This window comes from Lissotriton helveticus, chromosome 9 (genome assembly GCF_964261635.1).
Source record: "Lissotriton helveticus chromosome 9, aLisHel1.1, whole genome shotgun sequence".
NCBI lineage: Eukaryota > Metazoa > Chordata > Amphibia > Caudata > Salamandridae > Lissotriton > Lissotriton helveticus.
The window spans coordinates 1,078,026,738-1,078,049,217 of NC_136070.1; the positions used below are offsets into that span (position 1 = coordinate 1,078,026,738).

The following is a 22,480-nucleotide window of genomic DNA, read 5'->3' on the forward strand; positions in this document are numbered from 1 at the left end:
AGGGTGTCAAGGGATAATCGTGTTCAACTGTTTTTTCCAGGTGCGAGCAATGCAGCGGCCCCCAGTTGGTGTTAAGCTGGTGATAGAAGCTGTTTGCATCTTGAAAGGAATCAAGCCCAAAAAAGTCCAAGGAGACACACCAGGCAGCAAAGTAGATGACTACTGGGAGCCGGGCAAAGCGATGCTTCAAGATCCAGGGAAATTCCTTGAGGGACTTTTTAAATTTGACAAGGTGAGCAATAAGAGCATTTTGAATTCATAGTGTTGAGCATGCATCAAGAACTCCAGTTAAGTAGATCTTGATCATCTGATGCTGCTCCAGTGCTAACCACCCCAATGTTATCAACTTACACCCTCTGCATCTCTTACACTGTTGCTGTTATGAGAACACTTAAGAATTCCATTGCCTTTTCCTCTCATACTGAGACCACAGAATGAAATGCACCTGCATTTTCTATTTTGCATTATCCTATCGCTACACAGACGATCCCTGTCTTGAGATATCCTGATCATTCAAAACTATCAAAGCACAGAAGTCCTTGCATTATCTCCAGACTGCAAATGCTTTAGCCCCTGTTCTTGCACTCTTTGCCCTGTGTTTTATAGTATTCCAGTATTGCTCACAGTTTACATTTTGAAGCTCCTTATGTTCCTTTAGTAAAGATTTAGAGCTGAGCACAGTAATCATTGTACTACTGCTGAGCACAACCAGGGCTTCTGCCCAGAGCTCCTGCTCCTCTCATATCTCTTTAATGTTCAGAACATCAAAGCCTGTACTTTATCTTTCCTCTTCATGTTTCTGTTCTATTTTGTCAGGACAATATCCCAGATGTAGTGATCAAAACTGTCCAGCCATACATTGATAACGAAGAGTTCCAACCATCAGCCATCGCCCGGGTGTCCAAAGCTTGCACCTCTATTTGCCAGTGGGTGCGGGCTATGCATAAATATCACTTCATTGCCAAGGCTGTGGAGCCTAAAAGGGTAAGGGCTACCTCTTCAGTCTGTTTACTAGATCAAAAATGTATTTTAGCCTTCTCTCGGGGTTTCTGAGAGCTGTAAATGCTATATGTTTACAACAGGATGTAATAATCATTGCATCGGAATGGAAGTGGTCTTGAGGTGTAGCTCTGCTAAGTCAATAAAGTTAGTAGCCTGTTATGGTGATACAGTTGGTCACTGTGCAAGGTTCAGCAATTTTTATGTTAACTACTCTGTGATGGTGAGCTAATATTGGCTCAGCTCCAGGCTTCAAATGGTTGATCCCTGGGCAAGTACAAAATATATCTGCAGAGTATGAAAGCTGTATATTATGTTATGATACTGTAATTTTGTAAAGCGCGTACACCAAACGGTTTCATAGTGCTTAAGGAGATATCAGGAGATGTCAATTAAATAGAAGCTAAGTATTATAAGCTTGCTGAAGAGCCAGGTTTTCAGTGCTTTCCTGAAGGATGGGTAGCTATTGGTAGATCTTATCTCATACGGCAAGGTGCTTCATAGTTTTGGGGCGACTACTAAGAATCTGACCCCACCCAAGCATTTATACTTGAATTTGGGAGCTGGTAGCAAGGTCAGTTGAGCAGAGCATACAGAATGGAAGGGGATATACTTCTGAATCTGAGAACTAATAAAGAAAGGGCATTTACAATGCAAAGATTTAAAAATAATGAAATCACCCTGGAAGGTTATTCTTTGTTCAGTGGGTAGCCAGTGAAGATTCTTCATCCTAGGGGTAATGTAACAATATTTAGATTGTTTATGGATCAGGAGAGCATCCTGTTTCTGCCCTGTTCGCAGTTTTCTAATGAGGCCTTTTAAAAGGCCAGCATATAAGGCAGTGGTTCCCAAACTGTGCGCCGTGCCTCCCTGGGGAGCCGTCAAACCTAGCCAGGGGAGCCACGCACCAAGCACTTTAATGTATTTAATGTTTAAGGGTCTGTTGGCTTCTGGTAAACTAATTAGACTTACACGCATGATGTCGATGATTTGTAAGTGACATGCCTAAAACTGTAAACGTAGTGCTTAATTAATGGCATGTCAAGGGGGATGACAACCATATTTCACTGGATCCTCACGTTCCAACACTCCCAAAGTAGGTGGACGATGCCTGATTTATTTTGTTAGACTTGTTAGTTTCGTTTTTTTCCAAATGCATTTTACCCCAATGCAAATTATCAGGAAAGTACAGTCATCCTGTCTATTAAACACACTAAGTAATAAGTATTGACATTTGTACTTGAACCATAGCTACTTCTAGTACACATTTCTTTCAGTGCACACACATTTCTAGACAAGGCGGCTCTCTCCTTGAGCACAGGGAAGTAAAACACTATGTGGCATAATGCCAACATTTGGAAGCAAGAAAGAGGGAAGTTTAAAAAAAAACAATCTGATGAATTTATTTTACTTGCAGTGATTTGGAGCCTATTTTAGGGAGGAGGTAGCAAAAATAAAGCGGTATATGGTTTAAAAAATTGTGAGTCACCCTGCTTCGTCAGGTTGACACGAATGTCATGGGTAAAAATAGAAGTGCATGCAAATATTCCTCAAGCGCAGAAACACTTTGCCAGTGGGGCCTACATGCATAGGGGTGCTATCTAGCTCTGTAAGTGGGATACAAATGTTTGGGAGGGTACTCTAAAAAAAGGCATGGGCAAAGAAGTGTAACTAGGAATATCTTATTAGAGGCACCGCCTTAGTAATACGAAACACCCTGCGTATATGATTATAAAACCCTCATCAACCTCATACCAATTTTTATAAGAAAAATGCAAGTACTCCCATGGCCGAACTTACATCCCCACCCCTCACCCTCCAAAAAAAGTAACAGTGGGGAGGCATGGGCAATGGCCAATCGGTCAAGGGAGCTGCGGGTCGAAAACGTTTGGGAACCACTGATATAAGGGGTTAGCATCATCTAATCTTGACAACACTAGGGCGATAACCTGAGCAAGAGCTACAGAGGTAAGAATTTGGCAATTTTCTTTATTCTCTGGAGCATTAAAAAAGAAGATGAAATAATTGATCCAATGATACGTTTCAAGGACAACTCCAAATCAATGAAGTTATCCAGTATTATGGGTATCTTTCATAGATTCACATGCCTGAATTATTCCCCGTTGTCGGGGTGGGAGTCCCTGGTATATAAAAAGAGTAATGTCATAAAGACATATACATAGCAATAGGCCAGAGGCCTCTCATTAGTAACATATCCATGTCCTTTTGTAAAAAGGACCAAACTGTGGCCAAGAGCCAATCCGATATCACCACCCTCTAGAACCTTCCTGGAAGGAGCCCTAGTCCCTCAGATTTTCTACCGCACGTAGAGGCGAAGAAGATTCTCCTTGAAGGCGAGCGTTCCGCTTAGGAGATGATTGATGTGGCGATGGGTATCGCATCCACGGGGTTCCGGCAGCTGGCAGGAGCTGTAGTCCTGAGCCGCCAAGGTTGGCTTAAGGCAACATCTTTCCGGCCAGAAGTTCAGACCAAGGTATTGGACATGCCGTATGATGGTCAGCTTCTTTTTGGACAACACATTGATGAGATGCTACAGGGTATCAAAAAAGATACTGATACCGCAAAAGCTCTAGGTACTCTTCAATACAAGAATCCTTCCTTTCGGGGCTCCAGAGGAAGAGGTCAGTCCTCTAGAGGCGCCTTATCAGGGGTACAAATCCACGTACCGCTCAAATCAGCAATACAAACCCCGACTGGCTCGTCAAGGCACCTACTTTCGCAGGCGTGACCAAGTCCTCCAACGCCTGTCTTCGGCTCTTCAACGGTCTGGGACTTACTCTCAACGAAGAGAAATCCGTCCTTCAGCCGTCCCAGTGTCTCACTTTCCTCGGAGCTGTCCTAGATACTACTAAGAGAAAGGCTTTCCCTTTACAGGAACGTCAAGTGAAACTAAGGACCTTGGCCGCCCGGATTCAATCCAAAAAGTCCATCATGGTGCGCCTGTACAAGTCCTTGTTAGGGATGATGTCCTCGAACATCCTGTTGGTTCCACACTGCCGCCTTCGTATGCGTCCACTTCAGGAGGTGCTATCAGCTCAGTGGATTCAATGCAGGAGATCCTTCGACAACGTCATCCAGATAACTCCTACCATTGTCCAGGCTCTGACCTGGTGGCTTCATCCACAAAATCTACGGCAGGGCCTTTCGTTCATACTTCCTGTCTCGCCATATGTGATAACTACAGATGCGTCTTTGGAAGGTTGGGGGGGCGTTCCTTCAGGACCTTCAAATCAACGGGCAGTGGTCCCTTGCAGAGAAGCAATTGCACATAAACCTCCTCGAGTTAAGGGCAGTTTACCTGGCATTAAAAGCGTTCCTGCCCAGGATCAAAGATTCCCCTGTGCTTGTGAGAACAGACAACACCACCACAATGCACTATCTAAACAAACAAGGGGGAACTCGCTCTCTGTCGTTGTCTCAAGAATCTCAAAGAATTTGGAAATGGCTTCTTCAGCACAACATTTCCCTTCGGACGGAGTACGTCCCAGGGACGGACAATGTCCTGGCGGACTCTCTGAGCAGGCAACGTTCCGTGTGCCATGAGTGGGAGCTGGATGATCAACTTCTCAGCTTTGTATTCGCCCGATGGGGCAGACCTCACCTGGATCGGTTTGCGACACAGTACAACGCATTTTCGATCGGATGGTGCAACATCTTTGTGTACGCATTTCCTCCATTTCCCCTGATTCCCAGGGTCCTCCGGAAACTGAAGGCAGAGTATTGCACCCTGATCTTAATAGCACCAGCGTGGCCGCGCCAATACTGGTTTACAGAGCTTCTTCTCCTGTCGCTGGAACCGCCAATTCTATTCAAGCCTTGCCCGAATCTCCTTACAATGAACCAGGGGCAAGTCCAGCATCCGGATCCAGCATCTCTCAGATTGTCGGCTTGGCTCCTGAGTTCAGAGAGTTTCAAAACCTAGACATTCCTCAAGAATGCAGGGCAGTCTTAGCCCGGGCTCGGGCTGACAGTACCAACAAGACGTATTCTCTAAAGTGGAAAAGGTTCTGTGTATGGTGTAATGCAAAGAAGATACACCCCTTTTCATCAACGCCTGCACAAATTCTACCTTACCTGCTCCATTTGGCGCACTCAGGATTGGCCCATGATTCTATTAAAGTCCACCTGGCGGCCATATCTCGCTTCAGGTGTTCGTCATCTGGTACTTCCCTCTGGTCCGATAGACTGGTTAAGCAATTTTTAAAGGGCCTGTTCAGGACATTCCCTCCGGTGAGAGCTTTACCACCCACCTGGCAACTAAACATTGTACTCGCTCAACTGATGAAACATCCCTTTGAGCCAATACACAGAGCCGACATCAAATACCTGTCTTGGAAAACCGCTCTCTTGCTAGCGCTCACATCAGCAAGGCGTGTAAGTGACCTGCAGGCCTTCTCTATTCAGGATCCTTTATTGTAATTCAAACAGGACAGAGTTATCCTACGGACCAACCCTAAATTCATCCCAAAGGTTCCGTCTAATTTTCACCTGAATGAACCTATAGTCTTGCGGACTTTCTTCCCAAATCCACTTTCCGCAGCAGAGAGGTCTCTCCACTCTTTAGACCTCAAACGTTGTCTGAAGTTCCACATTCACCGAACAGAACAGTTTCGGAAATCCAACCAGCTTTTTGTCGTCTTCAGCAGGCCCAGAAAGGGTCTTCCTTTGACTAAGCAGAGCATTTCTCGTTGGATCTCTGCAGCCATTACTTTCTGCCATCAACAGGCAGGTCATCCTCTGCATTCTAAAGTTCGAGCTCATTCAACCAGAGCTGTCTCCACTTCAATGGCGCCCTTTGCAGGAGTGCCCATTATCGACATATGCAGAGTGGCGACATGGAAGACACCACATACATTCACCAGGCACTACTGCTTGGATACTGAACTGATGAAAGATGCAGCAGCGGGACAAGCTGTGCTCCGTCATCTATTTCACTAGAGGTGAGCCTTCTTTCTTCATCCCACCTTCCTACTGTCTACTTGCACATTTCTCTATTATATTGTTTTTGGTACTTGTTATATTTCACAAATGGTATTCTTCTATCGTGTGATTTTACATGTTGTACCATACGAAATGTGCTGGTGATTGCTTGCTACTCAGATTCAGGCATGTGGATCTATGAAAGATACCCATAATACTGGATAAGAAATGCGTTACTTACCTGTAACTGCAGTTATCCAGTATTGGTATCTTTCATAGATTCACATGCAACCCACCCACCCCCCCTGGAAGGGCTCCCCTTGGTTCTCTCAGTAAGTACTACTTAGCACGGTGCTTACGAAAATCTGAGGGACTAGGGCTCCTTCTAGGAAGGTTCTAGAGGGTGGTGATATCTGATTGGCTCTTGGCCAAAGTTTGGACCTTTTTACAAAAGGACATGGATATGTTACTAATGAGAGGCCTCTGGCCTATTGCTATGTATATGTCTTTATAACATTACTCTTTTTATATACCGGGGACTCCCACCCTGACGACGGGGAATGATTCAGGCATGTGAATCTATGAAAGATACCAATACTGGATAACTGCAGTTACAGGTAAATAACTCATTTCATTCCAAGCCTTTTTGCCACTTTCTTTGGAGAGTGGGCTCTCTTAACTGAGCAGGGTAAAATGACTCAGTCCGGTTTTCAAGATTATTTTTGATTATAATAACCTTTGTTTTTTCCGTATTTAATTTCAACTGATTGCTTTTTATCCACTTCCGGATGAACATCATTGTAGTTTGAAAATGCTCCTTCGACTCGGGGAGTTATCCAGTTTAAAAAGCAATTTTGTATTACCCGCGTAATTATACATTTTGTAGTTAAGTTTAGCAAGTGCATAGATAAGGGGACTGTTGGACTTGGGCCTTTTTGGCAGGTTCACCCCTAGACTGTTTGCCTTTAGCCTCTGGCAAGGAGGTAGTGATTTTAGGCCTCTGCGCACTTTAGCACTGTGGCCCAGTGTAAAGTGCGTGCGCTCTTTGAGTGCATGTGGTGAGATTGGCCTGCCCCTCCGTAGGAATGCATGAGGCATATGTGTGTCCATGGTAGTCCTGATGTGTGGGGAGTGCAGGGGCGAGTTTGGTATGTGTGAACTTGTGAGAGTAAATGCTGTGCGATGATGTGCGCGGATTTAATGTGTCTAGTGTGGAAGTGCCACTTTTAGAAGTTGGCATGTCTGTGCAGTAAATGTGAATTGACTGTCTGGCTTGTGATTGGCTGGAGCTGGCTGATGTGCCTGGCTCCAGGAGTCAGGATGGGTCTGCACCGGTGGTGAATGGAGAGATCTGCATGTTGATGGGAGAGAGGAGTGCACCTGGGACCTAAATAGGGCTGGGCCTTCCCTCCACAATGCTGGCTTCACCCCCGGTGGTGCGTCTGATGTCCCTGGCCTGTCTTGTGAATAGAGAGGGGAGCTGAGCAAAACAAAGTGCTCCAGAACCAGTTGAATCTGGTTCGCCCCTTGCCTGCACCTTTGGAGACAAAGGATTTTGTGTATAAAAGAGGGGCTGTGACCCATGAAAATGTTCTTGTCTTGGACTGGAATCTGCCAGGGGCGTGCTGCTGCTGGGGCACAGGGGAAGGCTTGCCTCCCTGGGCCCTACCCTGTCCCTGAATGACTGGGGGACTTTTCTTTTCCCTGGAATCCTTTTTGCTTTAATTCTAAACTCTACAGGACCTTGCTTTTATTTTAAGAGCCCCGGGCTCCTTCCCTGATGCAGGGAAATGCTGTGCCCCTTTTTTATGGCCGTTTCTGCCGCCGAGGGGGAGCGCTACGATCCCCTCTTCGAGGGAATCCCCAGCGTAGGGATTCCCCCGCATGGGGGCCTGATGCGGGTGCCCACCCTGCCTTTAGCGTTGTTTCGCGGGTGCCTACCCCGCACTGATGCCACTTGTTTTTATTGTTTTATTTACGGGTGCCCACCCCGTTCAAAAGCCTTAATTTAGCCCACCCTGCGTTTTACCGCCGCGGCCCGAGCCGCGTTCACAGCTCCCCCCGAGCCAGATGAGCGATTCCCTCTGGGTCGCTGCCTAGTGCAACCCGGAAGGAGAGAGAGGTTTGGCCTATCTGGGCCGGGCTTCCGGGACGGAAGGGAAGGCCCGCAAGTCGAAGATGCCTCGCCGGTAGCGAGGCAGAGCTCCCCGGAGGGAGAGAAAGCCCCGCAGTGGCAGTCGCCGGCCGATAAGAGTCCCGGGTCCCAAGAGGGGGCCCTGGTGAAGAGGCGGACAGCTCCAACAGCAACCCCGCGGACCACCGGCAGAGAGCGAATGGCCCAGTAAGGAGGGAGTGTGTCCCTGTGTGTTTCCCGAGCGGCCCCACTTGGCAGCGAGCCGCTCCAACGTTCTGCACCATTTCTTTTCAAGAGCCTATGTGTGGTCTACCCTGGCCCTAAGGGTGGACTCGGGCCCGGAGGGGCCCATGCTTTCTTGTTTACGGTGAGGGGTACTGTCGGGACACATTGTCGGTGCCTGGTTTTAGGCTTATAGATATGCTTTCAATGCTTGTCAGGTTTTACCTACTGTCTGAGATTTTATTGTGATTTTCTACTGTGGTCTAGATTTGATTTATTCCATATTCAGGTTATGTTATTAAGTTTATGTTCTAATGCAAGGCATGCCTAGGAGATCATGGTCTACTACTAGAGTTAGGCTTAGGAGGTTGGCACAGAATAGAGTTCTCGCCTTATGTGATGCTGTGCCTGTTATGATCTAGGTTACAGGTTGGCGCTAAGTATTGAGTCTACCGGTTATTACTGGTTGGGTTATGAGAGTATGACATGTTCTTCTTATTATTATGCCTTACCAAGTGCTAATTCTGACAGTGGTCCACGTGGCCCTGTCATGTGTAAATAATCCCTGTAAATATTGCCTGTGCCAGTTGGCACAGTGTATATTGTGTGATTACCATCTAATGTGTTTATGATAATACAAAGGCTATTTTTATATATAACCTTGTGTGGAGTTCTTTTTGTGGTGTGCCTAGTATGTTGTTACTGTGTGTGTTGTGCAGATGCTTTACACATCGTCACCGGAATAAGCCTGACTGCTCGTGCCAAGCTACCAAGGGGGTGTTCTGATAGATACATCTGCCTTGTGGATTCCTCACCTTGTGAATATCTCCCTTGCGTCAGCAACGTTCGGAATTTTTCTTTGTAGCACGCCGGCGTGGGCGACGTCACAGGAACGCGGCACCGCGCGCGACTCCGTCTGACGTCACCGACCCCTTATTAGGCCTACGTCGGTGTGATGACATCAGTTCCCTTTTTTCCGCGTCGTCGACGCTAACGGTTTCAGGGATCTTCTGTAGTTACAGATAGAGACTTTGTTTCTTTTTGTTGTTACTGTTTCTGTTCTTCGTCGAAGATGTCGTCGAAGAAAACGGGATTCAAACAGTGTGGCTCGTGTGCCAGGATGATGTTAATTACTGATCCACATGAGGATTGTTTATGGTGTTTGGGATCGGATCACGACGTCAAGGACTGTCGATCCTGTTCGAAAATGAATCCGAAGGCTCTGCGTGAAAGAGAAGCTAAACTTTTATTAGCCAAGATAAAAGGTAAAGAAGCCAATAGATCTTCGAGATCAAGATCGAGACACTGCAGATCGAGACCGAAGTCGAAATCGAAGTCACGATCGAGGTCGCGATCGAAGTCATCGAGGTCGCGATCGAGGGCGAGGGCCAGATCGGAGTCGGTATCGAAATCGGCTTCTGGACATGCTTCGGGTTCCTCGAAGAAAAGACATAAGAGGAAGAAGCATAGTTCTCACCATCATTCGGGATCTTCGGACTCTAAGAAGAAATCTTCTCGAAAGCATCACAAGGACTTTGTGTCTCCATCTCCTGCTGATGCTACCACTCCGGTAAGATCTCGAGAGCGTACACCGGAGCCGGTGCTGGATCCGAATCCGGCTTCGGGTCTGTCTTCGGAGCATGAGGACGTCGTGGAGGTCCCTCAATCTCCGATTCCGGAGGATGAACCGGAAAACCTAAAGGACCAAGAGGAGCCGAATCCACTTCAGCCTCCTACGAATCCTATGGGTTCTTACCCTTCTTTTCCTAGTCCTGGTCAAGATCCATCGCATTTCCTAAATGCTATGTATGGAGTGTATGCAAGAGCAATGTACCCCACTGGAGCACCTGCGGGTCCTATGGGTCCTTTGTCTTTCAACTTGGGTGTCCCCCAAGCTTATGCACCGGCGCCTTTTCTACCCTTCATGCCGACTCCATGTCCTCCTTGGATCGGTTCAGCGCCGCCGAGGTCTTCGACTCCGCACACGGCTTCGCCGACTCCGGAGCGACCTCGGAATTCAGATCGAGGCTCGACGCCGGTTCCTGTTTCTCTGACTCCGGTTGCTCCGGCTCCTCGGTCGACGCCGGCTCCGACTCCATCGGAGTCGTTACCGAATCCGTCGACGTCGATCCGTATGGAGTGGTCGAGACGTAGAGCCCAGCGTCTACTTGAGGAAAAAGAGTTTGTGGAATCTGAAATGGAGGAAGGTGAACTTCAGGAGCATGATGATTATTTTGATGATCTTCATTCTGCTAGCAGTCTTGAACTTTCTCCAGAATGGGGATTTCCTGTGGTTTCAGATGCACCCTCCAAGGATGTCGTTCCATACCATATGGTTATTAGAAAAGCTGCTGATTTATTAAATTTAACTTTACCAACTGTTGAGTTTAAACCTAATATCCTCAAAGAAGTCTTACATTCACCTTCTTCTATCATTGAACCTACTCTACCTTTTACTGAAGCTCTGACAGAACCAATTCTGGAGGTTTTGAAAAAGCCTTTGTCTGCACCTGCAGTATCTAGATCGGTGGCGAGACGTTATAGGGGGGCTCCTGGGGATCCTGAGTTCTTATCATCTCACCCTTCGCCAGAGAGTCTGGTAGTTCAGGCTGCTTGTGCGAATAGATCAGCTGGCTCCTTTCCTCAAGTTCCTGGAGATAAAGACTCCAAGAAGTTGGATCAGGCCACTAAGAAAGTCTTCTCCTCTGGTAGCATGGCCTTAAAATCTACAAATGCTACTTGTTTACTGGGCAGATATGTGCATGCCTTAATGGACTCAGTCAAACAATTATCTGCTAAACTTCCAGAAGAGGACAGAAAAAACTTTAATGAAGTTGTTTTGGATACTCAAGCTGCGGCCCGCCAAGTTATTCAAAGTGGCATGGACACTGCTGACTCCGTGGCTAGGATAATGGGTTCTTCAGTAGCTACCGGAAGAGCTGCTTGGTTAAAATCCTCAGCATTTTCCACTGATGTACAGGCTACTCTTTTGGATTTACCTTTTGACGGGGTTGGTCTCTTTGGAAAGAAAGCAGATACAGCTCTGGAGAGATTCAAAGATAGCCGGGCGACGGCTAGATCTTTGGGTTTACAGTCGAGAGGTACAGCTTCCAGAAAGTTCAGAGGTTTTGGCAGATCGTCCTTTCAGGCAAGGCCAGCAGCAACAGCAGCAACAGAACCCTCTGTACAAGTCTTCTAGAGGTAGACAGAAAGGTCGTGGACGTGGACGTCAAACCTCTTCCTCCTCTACTTCCTCCTCTAATACCCACCCCCCACCTGCAGCAGCAAAGCAGCCCTAGATCCGCCATTCCGGATCATGCAGGTCCGGTAGGGGGTCGGCTTACTCATTTTCTACGGGATTGGGAATCGGTTACATCAGATCTTTGGGTTCTCAATCTCGTAGAAAATGGGTATGCCCTTCCCTTTCGGGAATTTCCTCCCAATTATCCTCCTTGCCAAGGTTATTGTTCGGAGGACCACCTGCTTCTCTTGCAGGAAGAAGTCCTGGCACTTTTCAGAAAGGGTGCGATAGAGGTGGTTCCGGAGCAGGAGAGGGGTCAGGGATGCTACTCCAGGTATTTTCTGATCCCCAAGAAGGATGGCAGGCTTCGGCCAATCCTGGATCTCAGGATCTTGAACTTGTATCTGAAACAAGAAAAGTTCAAGATGCTCACTCTTGCGCAGGTTCTTCAAGCGCTGTTGGAAGAAGACTGAATGGTGTCGATCGACTTGCAGGATGCTTATTTTCACATCCCTATCCTGAAGTCGCACAGGAAGTATCTCCGTTTTACGATGGGTTCGCAACACTACCAGTTTGTGGTCCTTCCGTTTGGACTTACTACTGCGCCTCGAGTTTTCACCAAGGTGATGGCAGTGGTGGCAGCACATCTCAGAAGATCGGGGATTCCTGTATTTCCGTATCTGGACGACTGGCTCATCAAAGCAGAGTCGCCAGAGAAGGTGCTCCTTCATTGCAAGAGACAACTCAGTTGATACACAGGTTGGGTTTTTCGATAAATGTACCCAAGTCTCACCTGGTGCCCTCCCAGCGCAACCTGTTCATAGGTGCGGTACTGGACACTACTGTATGTCGTGCATTCCCTCCACCTCAAAGGATTCGCGACATACAGGAAATTATTCCTTTATTTTTCAATGGAGCGGTTGTTCCAGTCCTGAAGGTCCTTCGTCTGCTAGGTCTGATGGCTTCTTGCATTCTGTTGGTCAACCATGCACGCTGGCACATGAGGGCACTCCAGTGGTGTCTCCGCAGGCAGTGGTATCAGCACAACGGAGATCTCAGGGAGTCAGTGAGGATCTCCAGAGAGACTGCGGCGGATTTGTCCTGGTGGAGTGTGGAAAGAAATCTTTCTCAGGGAAAGCCTTTCCAGTTGCCTCCATCGGTGGCCACAGTGATAACGGATGCATCCACTCTAGGGTGGGGTGCTCATCTGGGGGATCTGGAGGTCAAAGGTCTTTGGTCTCCAGAGGAAAGGTTGCTTCATATCAACCTTCTAGAGTTGCGGGCGATACGTTTGGCGCTCAAGGCCTTCCTCCCTTCCCTTCGCGGTTGTTCGGTCCAGGTCCTGACGGACAACACGACCGCGATGTGGTACATCAACAAGCAGGGAGGAGTGGGGTCGCAGTGTCTCTGCAGAGAGGCTCTGCGTCTCTGTTCCTGGGTTCAGGACCATCAGATTTGTCTGATGGCAAATCATCTGGCCGGAGTTCTGAACGTTCGTGCAGACGTCTCAGTCGGCAGTTCTCTGCCGATCACGAGTGGAGGCTTCACCCGGAGGTTGTTCACGACATCTTTCAGATGTGGGGGACTCCTCGGGTGGACCTGTTTGCCACTCGCGAGAATGCTCACTGCCTGTCATTCTGCAGTCTCCAGTATCCGATGCAAGGAGCTTTGGGGGACACGTTTCAGTTGAGTTGGGGAAATCAACTCCTTTACGCGTTTCCCCCCATACCCTTGATTCCTCGGGTTCTGAGGAAGATTCGCCAGGACCGGGCCCAAGTCATATTGGTCGCCCCGGATTGACCCAGAAGGGTGTGGTACACGGACCTTCTCCACCTCTCCTCTCACCCGCCGCTCCGTCTCCCTCTCAGGGCAGACCTCCTCTCTCATATGGAGGGGCAGGTACTACACCCCCACCTCCAGACATTACACCTTTATGCCTGGAGATTGAACGGGGCAACCTGAACTCTTTTTCTCTCCCTCACGATGTGGTGGATGTCATTCTTTCGGCCAGGCGTGACTCCACCAAGTCCATCTATTCGTATAGATGGTCTAAATTTGTTGTTTAGTGTAGGGAGAAGGCTGTTGACCCCTTGAGGGCTCATCTGTCTGATATTTTGCAGTTTGCTCTCTCTTTGGCACAGCAAGGATTTGCTGTTGCCACAGTCAAAGGTTACCTTTCGACGTTATCGGCATTTCTCTGCTTGCCGGATCAGCCGTCTCCTTTTAAATCTCCAGTGGTTTTGAGGTTTCTGAAGGGCCTCGCGAATAAGTTCCCTCCTTCTCCATTTATCGTGCCTCAATGGGACTTTAATCTTGTTTTAACATTCTTGATGGGTTCTCCCTTCGAACCCTTACACAAGTGTCCCATGAGGCTTTTGTCTTTTAAGACGGTCTTCTTAGTAGCGATCACCTCGGCAAGGAGGGTGAGTGAGCTTCAAGCTCTTAGTTCTAAACCCCCATTCCTGACCATTCATGCTGAACGAATGGTTCTTAGGACCAGGGCTGCTTTTCTGCCTAAGGTGGTAACTCCCTTCCATCTAGGACAATCCATTACCCTTCCTACCTTCTATCCTCCCCCTCACCCTTCTAAGGAGGAAGAGAGACTGCACCGTTTGCACCCTAAGAGGGCGGTGTCCTTTTATCTGGATAGAACTAAAGACTTCCGGATTGACGACCAGTTGTTTGTTGGTTTTGCTGGCTGTCGAAAGGGCAGATCGGAGCACAAGCGCACACTTTCCAGGTGGATAATCCTGTGCATCAAGATTTGCTACTCTCTGGCGGGTAAGGACCCTCCTGAGGGTATAAGAGCTCATTCTACCAGAGCAAGGTCTGCTACTTCTGCATTGTCTAGAGGTGTACCTGTTGAGGACATTTGCAGAGCCGCGACTTGGGCCTCCCTCCACACTTTTGCGAAGCACTACTGCTTGGATACCGAGGTGAGGAGGGACGGCCACTTCGCGCGTTCTGTCCTCCAAGATTTCCTGGTGTAGCAGAGTGGACACCCTCCTCTGGGAGTGGGGACTGCTGTGGGACTCTATTCACAAGGTGAGGAATCCAGAAGGCAGATGTATCTATCAGAAGAACAAGTTACTTACCTTCGGTAACGCTTTTTCTGGTAGATACAGTATCTGCCTGTGGATTCCTCACTGACCCGCCCGCCTCCCCGTTGTCCACTCTGCTATACCTGGTCTTATTTGTATATTTATTTGTATATTTATTGGGTTTTTGATACCTTTGCTTCGCACTATGTGTGCTATTATGGTTTGTATGTACTGTGTACATTGTATATATGTATATTTCCTGTCATTGGTCCGCCCGGGTGCCTCGAAGGCACGGAAAAAAGGGCGGAACTGATGTCATCACGCCGACGTAGGCCTAATAAGGGGTCGGTGACGTCAGACGGAGTCGCGCGCGGTGCCGCGTTCCTGTGACGTCGCCCACGCCGGCGTGCTACAAAGAAAAATTCCAACGTTGCTGACGCAAGGGGGATATTCACAAAGTGAGGAATCCACAGGCAGATACTGTATGTACCAGAAAAAGCGTTACCGAAGGTAAGTAACTTGTTCAGCAGGGGTTATCTTTGGCGTGTAACTCCCTGACTAGAATGGTGGTCTCTGCCTGGCTTAAAATTAGCGTTTTTCTCAATTTAGTATTAGTAAAGTTATGACTCCTAACTTTAGGACTCCTAAATGCCTTCTGTGAATACCGAAAGTCTTAAAATTAGCATTTTCTCAGTTTAGTAGTAGTAAAGTTGAAGAAAATCCTAATTTTAAGACTTTCGGTATTCACAGAAGGCATTTAGGAGTCCTAAAGTTAGGAGTCCTAACTTTACTACTACTAAATTGAGAAAAATCCTAATTTTAAGACTTTCGGTATTTACAGAAGGCATTTAGGAGTCCTAAAGTTAGGACTCCTAACTTCTGTGAATACCGAAATGAGTAAGTGCCTTCTGTGAATACCAAAATGAGTAAGTGCCTTCTGTGAATACCAAAATGATAGTAAGTTTAGGATTTTGTCTTAAGTTAGTTCTGTGAATCGGCCCAAATAGTTGGTGGAGTTCAGACCATTCCTGTAACCGATTCTTGAAGAGGAATATTGTAGGTTCTTATCAGATGACAAAGAAGGGAGCTCATTCCCGTTCAGTGGGTTAGTAGTAGGGAAGTTTGCCATTTCATTCGGTCACATAGCAAACAGTGAACATGACCTATTAATTTCTTTCAGAATTGTCTGAAATTTCTCAGGATTGTTTCTCGCTTTGCTAATGGCACAAGTATCCTTGTGCAAGAATATTTTTTTTTCATATTCTTGTTTTAGAAGTGGAGTTTTATCCTTACAAATATGCAATCTTCTGTATGTAATTAAATAGTGTCATTGAGGAGTATAGCGCTAAATGTTGCATTTAAAAAACAGATCAGTGTTGACCTTCTCAATATCTGATAAAGGCACAATAGAGAGAAATCTTTCCCAAACGATGTTACAGCATGGGATTTCGAATGGTTCTTAACTTGGATATTAGGGTTTATTAGATCTTTACCTCATCATAGAGCTACGTTAATCTCTTGCTATGACTCTTCCCTGTAGCTCATTTTACTTGAAATGCAATGATGCCTTTGATGCTCTAAATGGGTGCAGCTTTTTTAGCACCTAATTTGTTTGATCATTGACTTCAATTATATAGGACATACATTTGTTTCTCTTACATCCTGTCTCTTTTATTTTCTGAACCGGTGGATTACCTTACCACAATGAGGTGAGACTGCAGCCTGCTGTACTTTATGTGCTGGCAACATGTACCTGTGTGTATGACCTATACGTCATGACCTCATCCTTGCATAAATGGACAGTCTCAGTTGTTCCTTTTTTTGCCTATCAGTGTAGATCATAGTTTGCTAATCTCATGTTTTAGCTAATTTCTGTAGAAGGGACTAATACTTATCCTTAAGTCGGTTTAGCTCTAGTTTTTTGCTGTTTTACCTCTATCTTTTCAATTCAGGTTATGGGTATCTGATTCCTAGGAGCTACTGTTTAAGCCTTGCATCATCAGCCAATTTCAGCAGCTACCCTATATAACTTTTCAGGTATATGCTAGGTGAATAGCCATTCATGCATGCCTCCGCTCTGTGTGCTAATGTTGGGACAATTTCCCTCCGTAACCCCATGGCTCACATGCAAAGAAAGGGTGCACCAATACCTGTGCAGACTTTGCTTTTCATTACCCGGAAGAAGAATCAGTGCAGAGTCTTGGCTGCTGAATGCAGTACAGAGCACCCTTTGTCTCCTTAGTGGAGATCACCCTCACTGGATCTATGCCAGTATTGTGAGTAACCCCGAGGAAGGTGAAAGCGTGCAGCTGAAATGCCATCTACTTCTTGTACCTGATGAATTTTTCAACTCTGAACCTTGTAACAGTACAGATGAAGGGTCTGAAGCTCCTAGAAGGAGAGAAGTCTTTAGGATCAACCCCTCTACTCTGGAAGATCCACTGTACAATTGAGGTGAGCTTAGTCAACCTCCTCATGGGAGTGCCAAGCCATCATTACACCCAAAGGTTTGAGACAGTCTATCCTACTATTTGCAATGCCATAGACTGTTGCACCAAAAGTGTGCACCCTGTGTGGGTGCTGATGTGGGAGAAAAGTGTATATGTTGTCCAGTGACTACAGAAGCTTGGACGGGATGGTCAGACAATCTCCTCCTGTGGGATTTTGGATGGTCTCTTTCACCACCCTGTCTGGTGGTGTAGACATCACTCCTGACTCCTCATCTGCCATTGTGGTTGATCTCGACCTTTTCGTGGATCTGGTGTCACAGGTGCCGATCTCCCGAAGTGCTCAGTGCATTGTGAGCCTCAAGGGGCACCAAAATAAAGTGAAAGTACGGGAAGCACCAGTTACCACCAAGTTAAGTTCTTCCAAAATTTACCCAGTAAGGTGCTAGTAACAGTTTGCCCAGAAACTGTCCAGATAGTGATGTCCTTCTCTTCCTAAACCCATTGCCCAGCAGATTCTCACCACATGGCTGTCATTCTCAAATGGGCTATAAACTTCATGGCAGACTGGTCGAATTCATCAAACCAGTTGCAGCTGGAGTAGAGCTCCAACACTTCCAAGCCTTCTATGAATCTGGCTTCAGAATTTGTCTCCATTCGGCTGTTGTTTCTTCTTCAGTCGCCTTCCTGGTTGCTTTGAGCACAAGTTGAAGGTCTGAAAGACAACTGCTGCTCAACAGCACCAAATCCTGATGCAACTCCGGTCCAAGTGCAGCTCCAAGTATTTCTTTTGCAATTCCCACTGTCTTGGGTATGTCAGCTGAATTGAAAAGTGCAATGAATGGCACCAGACTTCCTGATTCAGCTGGAATTGTCAAAAGCAGTACCAGCTACAACTTCTAGCCCTTAAGTAATCAATAATTTCTCTATGGATACATTCACTATGTTTGGTAGTCTATCTTTGCCATGCTGAATATTCCGCCCAGTAGGTGAAAGCTTGTGACTACAGAGACCTTCATCAATTAGATGCTATCATGCTTTTGTGGCAAGGCTGGGAAAGTGCTGTCCATAGTGGCACTGATGCCCCACAGGACCTGGGCACAGACCTCCAGGTACTCAAGCAGATTCATAAGATTCTATAAAAAGCTATTATTACAACTTAAATCACAAAGGTATTTGACATCAAGAAGCAGACCGCCAGGGGATGCCCATTATTTTTGTTCAAGCATCTCCCAAATCAGGGAATGGCAAAGCATGATCTTCCCACATAGACAAAGCTCATGGGAAGATTTTGTACATGTCTGGTGGTCTTTACGTCTGGCATGCCACACCCAGTGCTATCATCGCCACCTAGGCCTTCCACTGACTCTAGATTTCTTTAGTTTCCAAACTGCACCACCACTGTCACTTCTGAGTGCATTCCATTTACTTTGCTTTGTTTTTTTTAACCATGCATCCAGGGCTTGACGCTCTGTCACTTCTGCACAGACCCATAAAGTATGTTACCAGTGGACACACTGATCGATATCAATGATGGGTCCTCATGAAAAATACCCTAAAGTATCTGCTGACACAACTACATCTGTTCTCATACTCTGCAATGCTTCATGCTTAAGAGCAATTAGGCCACAACACCTTGTTTGAATCACATCTCCCTCTCTCTCTCGCCTCACCCAGTACCTTCCATATTGGTCAAACTACATTCAGTATCCTTTAAACCATACACTCCAAAAGGTGCCTAGGAATCCAATGGAAATCCAAGTACTTGACAACTCCACAAGGGCTTTGAAGTGGTAGATACATTATACAACACATTACTAAAAAAATGTCTAACTACTATACCTCTTGCTCCTGGGCTGTGTCTCAACGAATAATGGCTCATGGGTAACCAGGCCATATCTGAACTGGGGTGGCAGAGTGGGCTAAAGAACGGTGATGGATTAAACCCAGATCTGTTGACTGGGTGTGAGTGTTTGATTGGTTCAGATGCTCCGTCCATCACCACCCCCTTTTGTACCGTCATGGGTAACCAGGGCAAATGAGATGCAGGGAAGAAACTGCTCTTGCCCCCGGATCTCATTGTCCCTCCTACCAGAACCATGAACACTGGGTTGGACATGTGATGGCCATTGTTGCTCAAGTCCAGAATCCTAAGTAAAGTCATTGAATATGGATGAAGGCCTGCTATTAGAAGAAGGACCCAGTCATGGCCAAATCATGGAGTGGTATCGAAGTGGTACCAGCCAGACTGCCTTCTCTGTTCCAGCCTGAAAATCCCTTCCAGTTTTTTTAGGCTAAGGAGCCTACTCGAACACAATCCTCAGTTCAATCCTCATCTTTTTCATGACAGAAGGAGATGAAGTGAAGACACTTTAAAGGTAATACAAGCTGGCTTTTCTAGTCTCTGCTGTGGCCAAGAAATCCCAGTGAGATTATTGCGAACCATTACAGTTACACATGTGTGAATACCTCACACTTGGATCAGTCAACTTTTACATTGGAAACACGGGTTAATCATGATGTCTGCAAAAAGAATCTGCATTTGTTTTTAGATTTAAAAACACCTTTTTCCTTCTTTACTGCTAGTCAGATGTATTATGTTGCAGAATATGTTATGGAGAAAACACTTTTATGGAGAATGCTTAAAATTCAGCGTACTGTATTTAAATATTACAACGTGAGCAGGTGATTCACAAGACTACCACCGACTCAAAAACGACAGACAAATTGAAGTAGTGGTCGTTATGTGTATTCGAAACTGTAAAAGCTAAAGGTTTCATCTTCAACAATTTTTGATATTGGACATTGTTGGTAGTTGCCTCGGTGAAGAGAAAATTTTGTGGGTATTGGACAAAGATAATACATTACTAGATATAGCAAGGAGACTAGCATATTAGGGGAGCAAAGAGCTGGGTACAGTGGCATGTCTCGTTCACAGAGATGTGAATAATCCCCCAGACGCCCCGGATCATGGTGCAGTTGCTGGACATTTACCAATGTATTTTCTTTCCCCGGTTGTGCAGTATCCACAACACTTTCTCCTCATTGTGGCAATCATTAATATGATCCATTATCATAACTTTAACTTTGTCAGTGAAGTGATGTACTGGTGTTTCTTGCTAGGTGGCAGTATTGCTGGGGTGCTCAACTAGATGTGTGCTTTGCCAGGCAGAGGCATAGGAAGGGAGAGATGCAATAGATGTTGATTTTTGTTTCTACTTCTGCTGAGCTACCCTCTGGAAGAGGAAAGAGTTAATACCTTGGAATGTTGAAGGTACTCATCTGAAGTTGCTGATTGCTCTAAGTATTCTGACCATGGTGCCATGACCTATTCAGTGTTTGGGCATGAGAGGTGAAATTTAGGTGGAAAGAAGGTAGGTGATACTTTGGTTTGCATGAGCAGTGGGTATAGTTTGCTTCCATTCAATTTCAGAAAATTCCTAGCAAACTGCGATTTAAATGCAGACATGATATTTTTTAGAATCCAATGTTGTTGTATTTTATGTTGCTGACACCTATAAAAAACTGCACGTTGCTAGTAGCTAGCATATGAGTAGTTGCGACAGCTGTTATTCATCAAAATACATTCTTAAACTGCAAACAGTGTAGCAGCCAAGTGTTCAGAATGTGCTTCAATATGAGTAAACAAGAAGATGCTACATGAACTCCAAATTTGCTTCCTAGTGGAGTAGAAGTTCAGATCTAATCTAATGTCCATCAGACCTGGATTGGCTACTTGCCCCAGTATTGGAACTTTCATAGATTCCCATGCTTTGTATCATTCCCCGTCGTCAGCCTGGGAGCCTCGGTAAATAGAAAATACCATAGCGGTATGTACAAAAGAGAAAGAAAGGCCTAGGCCTCATCTCATTTTTTAGCATATCTACCTCTTCAAACAGAGGGACGCTCAGCTGTCTTACTCCTTGCTGCCCGTGAGGACCCCAGGAACATTGAACCCTTCCTGCGCTCAGGGCCGGTCCTAGGCATGGGCGGTATGGGCAGCTGCCCAGGGCCTCCCGCTCAGGGGGGCCCCGCAGTAGACCACAGAGCAGTGGGCCCACCGCCGGCCGGCCCGCCATGAAATGGGCCCACCGCCGGCCGGCCCGCAATTACCGTGCACGCACCCCACCACCGAGCTTAATGACCAACTAGCTAGGTGGTGGTGGTGCCGTGCGCAGTGCGCGGGCGCCATGCCAGGCCGTTAAAGATTAGATGTGCGTCCCAGGGCCGTCAATCTGGTAGCGCGCGAAAGCGCTACCAATGACGGCCCTGGACATAATTTTGGCCAGCCCCCGCTCTGCAGTTAACAGCACTCAGCACTGTGACGCACAGACCTGGTGACGCAGCGTACGCGCCGCGCGCTCCCTGGCCAGGAGGACGAGGGTGGAGTCGGGAGTCGCTTCGGGATGGGCCGCGTTCGTTGTTGGCATAAAGTTAACTTCTCAACTCAAGGTAAGAAAGACGAGACCTGGCTGGCTGGTCCATCGATTGTTGTCATTAATTCGTTTTCATTTTTGTATATGAAAATCAATAAAAATTGATTATACCTAAAAAAACAAGTTCAGCTATTGAGTGTCCGTGTCGATACCACCTACAGCTTTAATTAACACCGACATCTGGTTGCTATGAAACAACTCAAGTTAGAATCTTTTATGAAGAGTTCTTGATAACACTTTCATCCACCAGCACTGCAGCGCTAACGCGGGATATTAGAATGGTCTGCTGTACTTCAAACTCTGAGGTGGCCCTTGTGATGTGTGCAGCACCTTGAAAGACTACACCGTCTTCCTACGGTTAGGATCTTAGGAGATAGGTTATTTGCTGCTAGATTTGTGTCCAAGATGTGACCCCATAGTGTCATTGAAATGGTGCATTATTCTGATCCACCCTTCAATGTAACGAATTGCTTGTGGCTTTCCTGCTTTATCTGCTGCAATATGCACAATAAGGTTGATTGCCTCTCACTTGAACCCTAATTCTCCAATTTCTTATTCGGAAATATTCCTTAGCACAACAGAAGGTTAACTCTTCTGTTCTCTTGTGGATGACTGCAGTCCTGATCCTTTGGAGTCATTGAGGTCACTATTTTCATCACGTCTTCCTCACCTGACTTTTAAGATAACTCCCTATCCCAAATGAACTGGTATCAATTTGAAAAAAAAAACGAACTGGTCGTGGACTCTATAAATCTGAAGATGTGGGGTGTATCAAAATACTTTTGCCTCACCCCTGCATCTTCACAGTTGGCTATCCAAGATAATTCATCTCCACTTACTCATCGACTTGTGCAAACTTTGATATGTTCAACAAGCTATTTACAAACGTTAAATAATAATCGCTCAGACCTAGCAATGAGCAGAAATGGCCTTTATGTACTGATGAGATTGCAGCATCGTCGATTTACCCCTTCTTCAAGCTCAGACCATTCCTGAGCTGAGTGTGGGAAGAAATATAT

At 46.4% G+C, this 22,480-nt stretch overlaps 1 protein-coding gene across 2 annotated transcripts in view; it reads left to right on the plus strand.

Annotated features, from left to right (window-relative positions):
• The window catches only part of DNAH1 (dynein axonemal heavy chain 1), a 1,443,760-nt gene that overhangs the window by 1,089,346 nt on the left and 331,934 nt on the right, over positions 1-22,480 (plus strand). For both annotated transcript variants that reach the window (XM_078661462.1, XM_078661463.1), the window contains 2 exons: positions 41-232; positions 817-984. In XM_078661462.1, the coding sequence (XP_078517588.1) occupies positions 41-232; positions 817-984 (360 nt within the window). The remainder of the gene's footprint in view (positions 1-40; positions 233-816; positions 985-22,480) is intronic.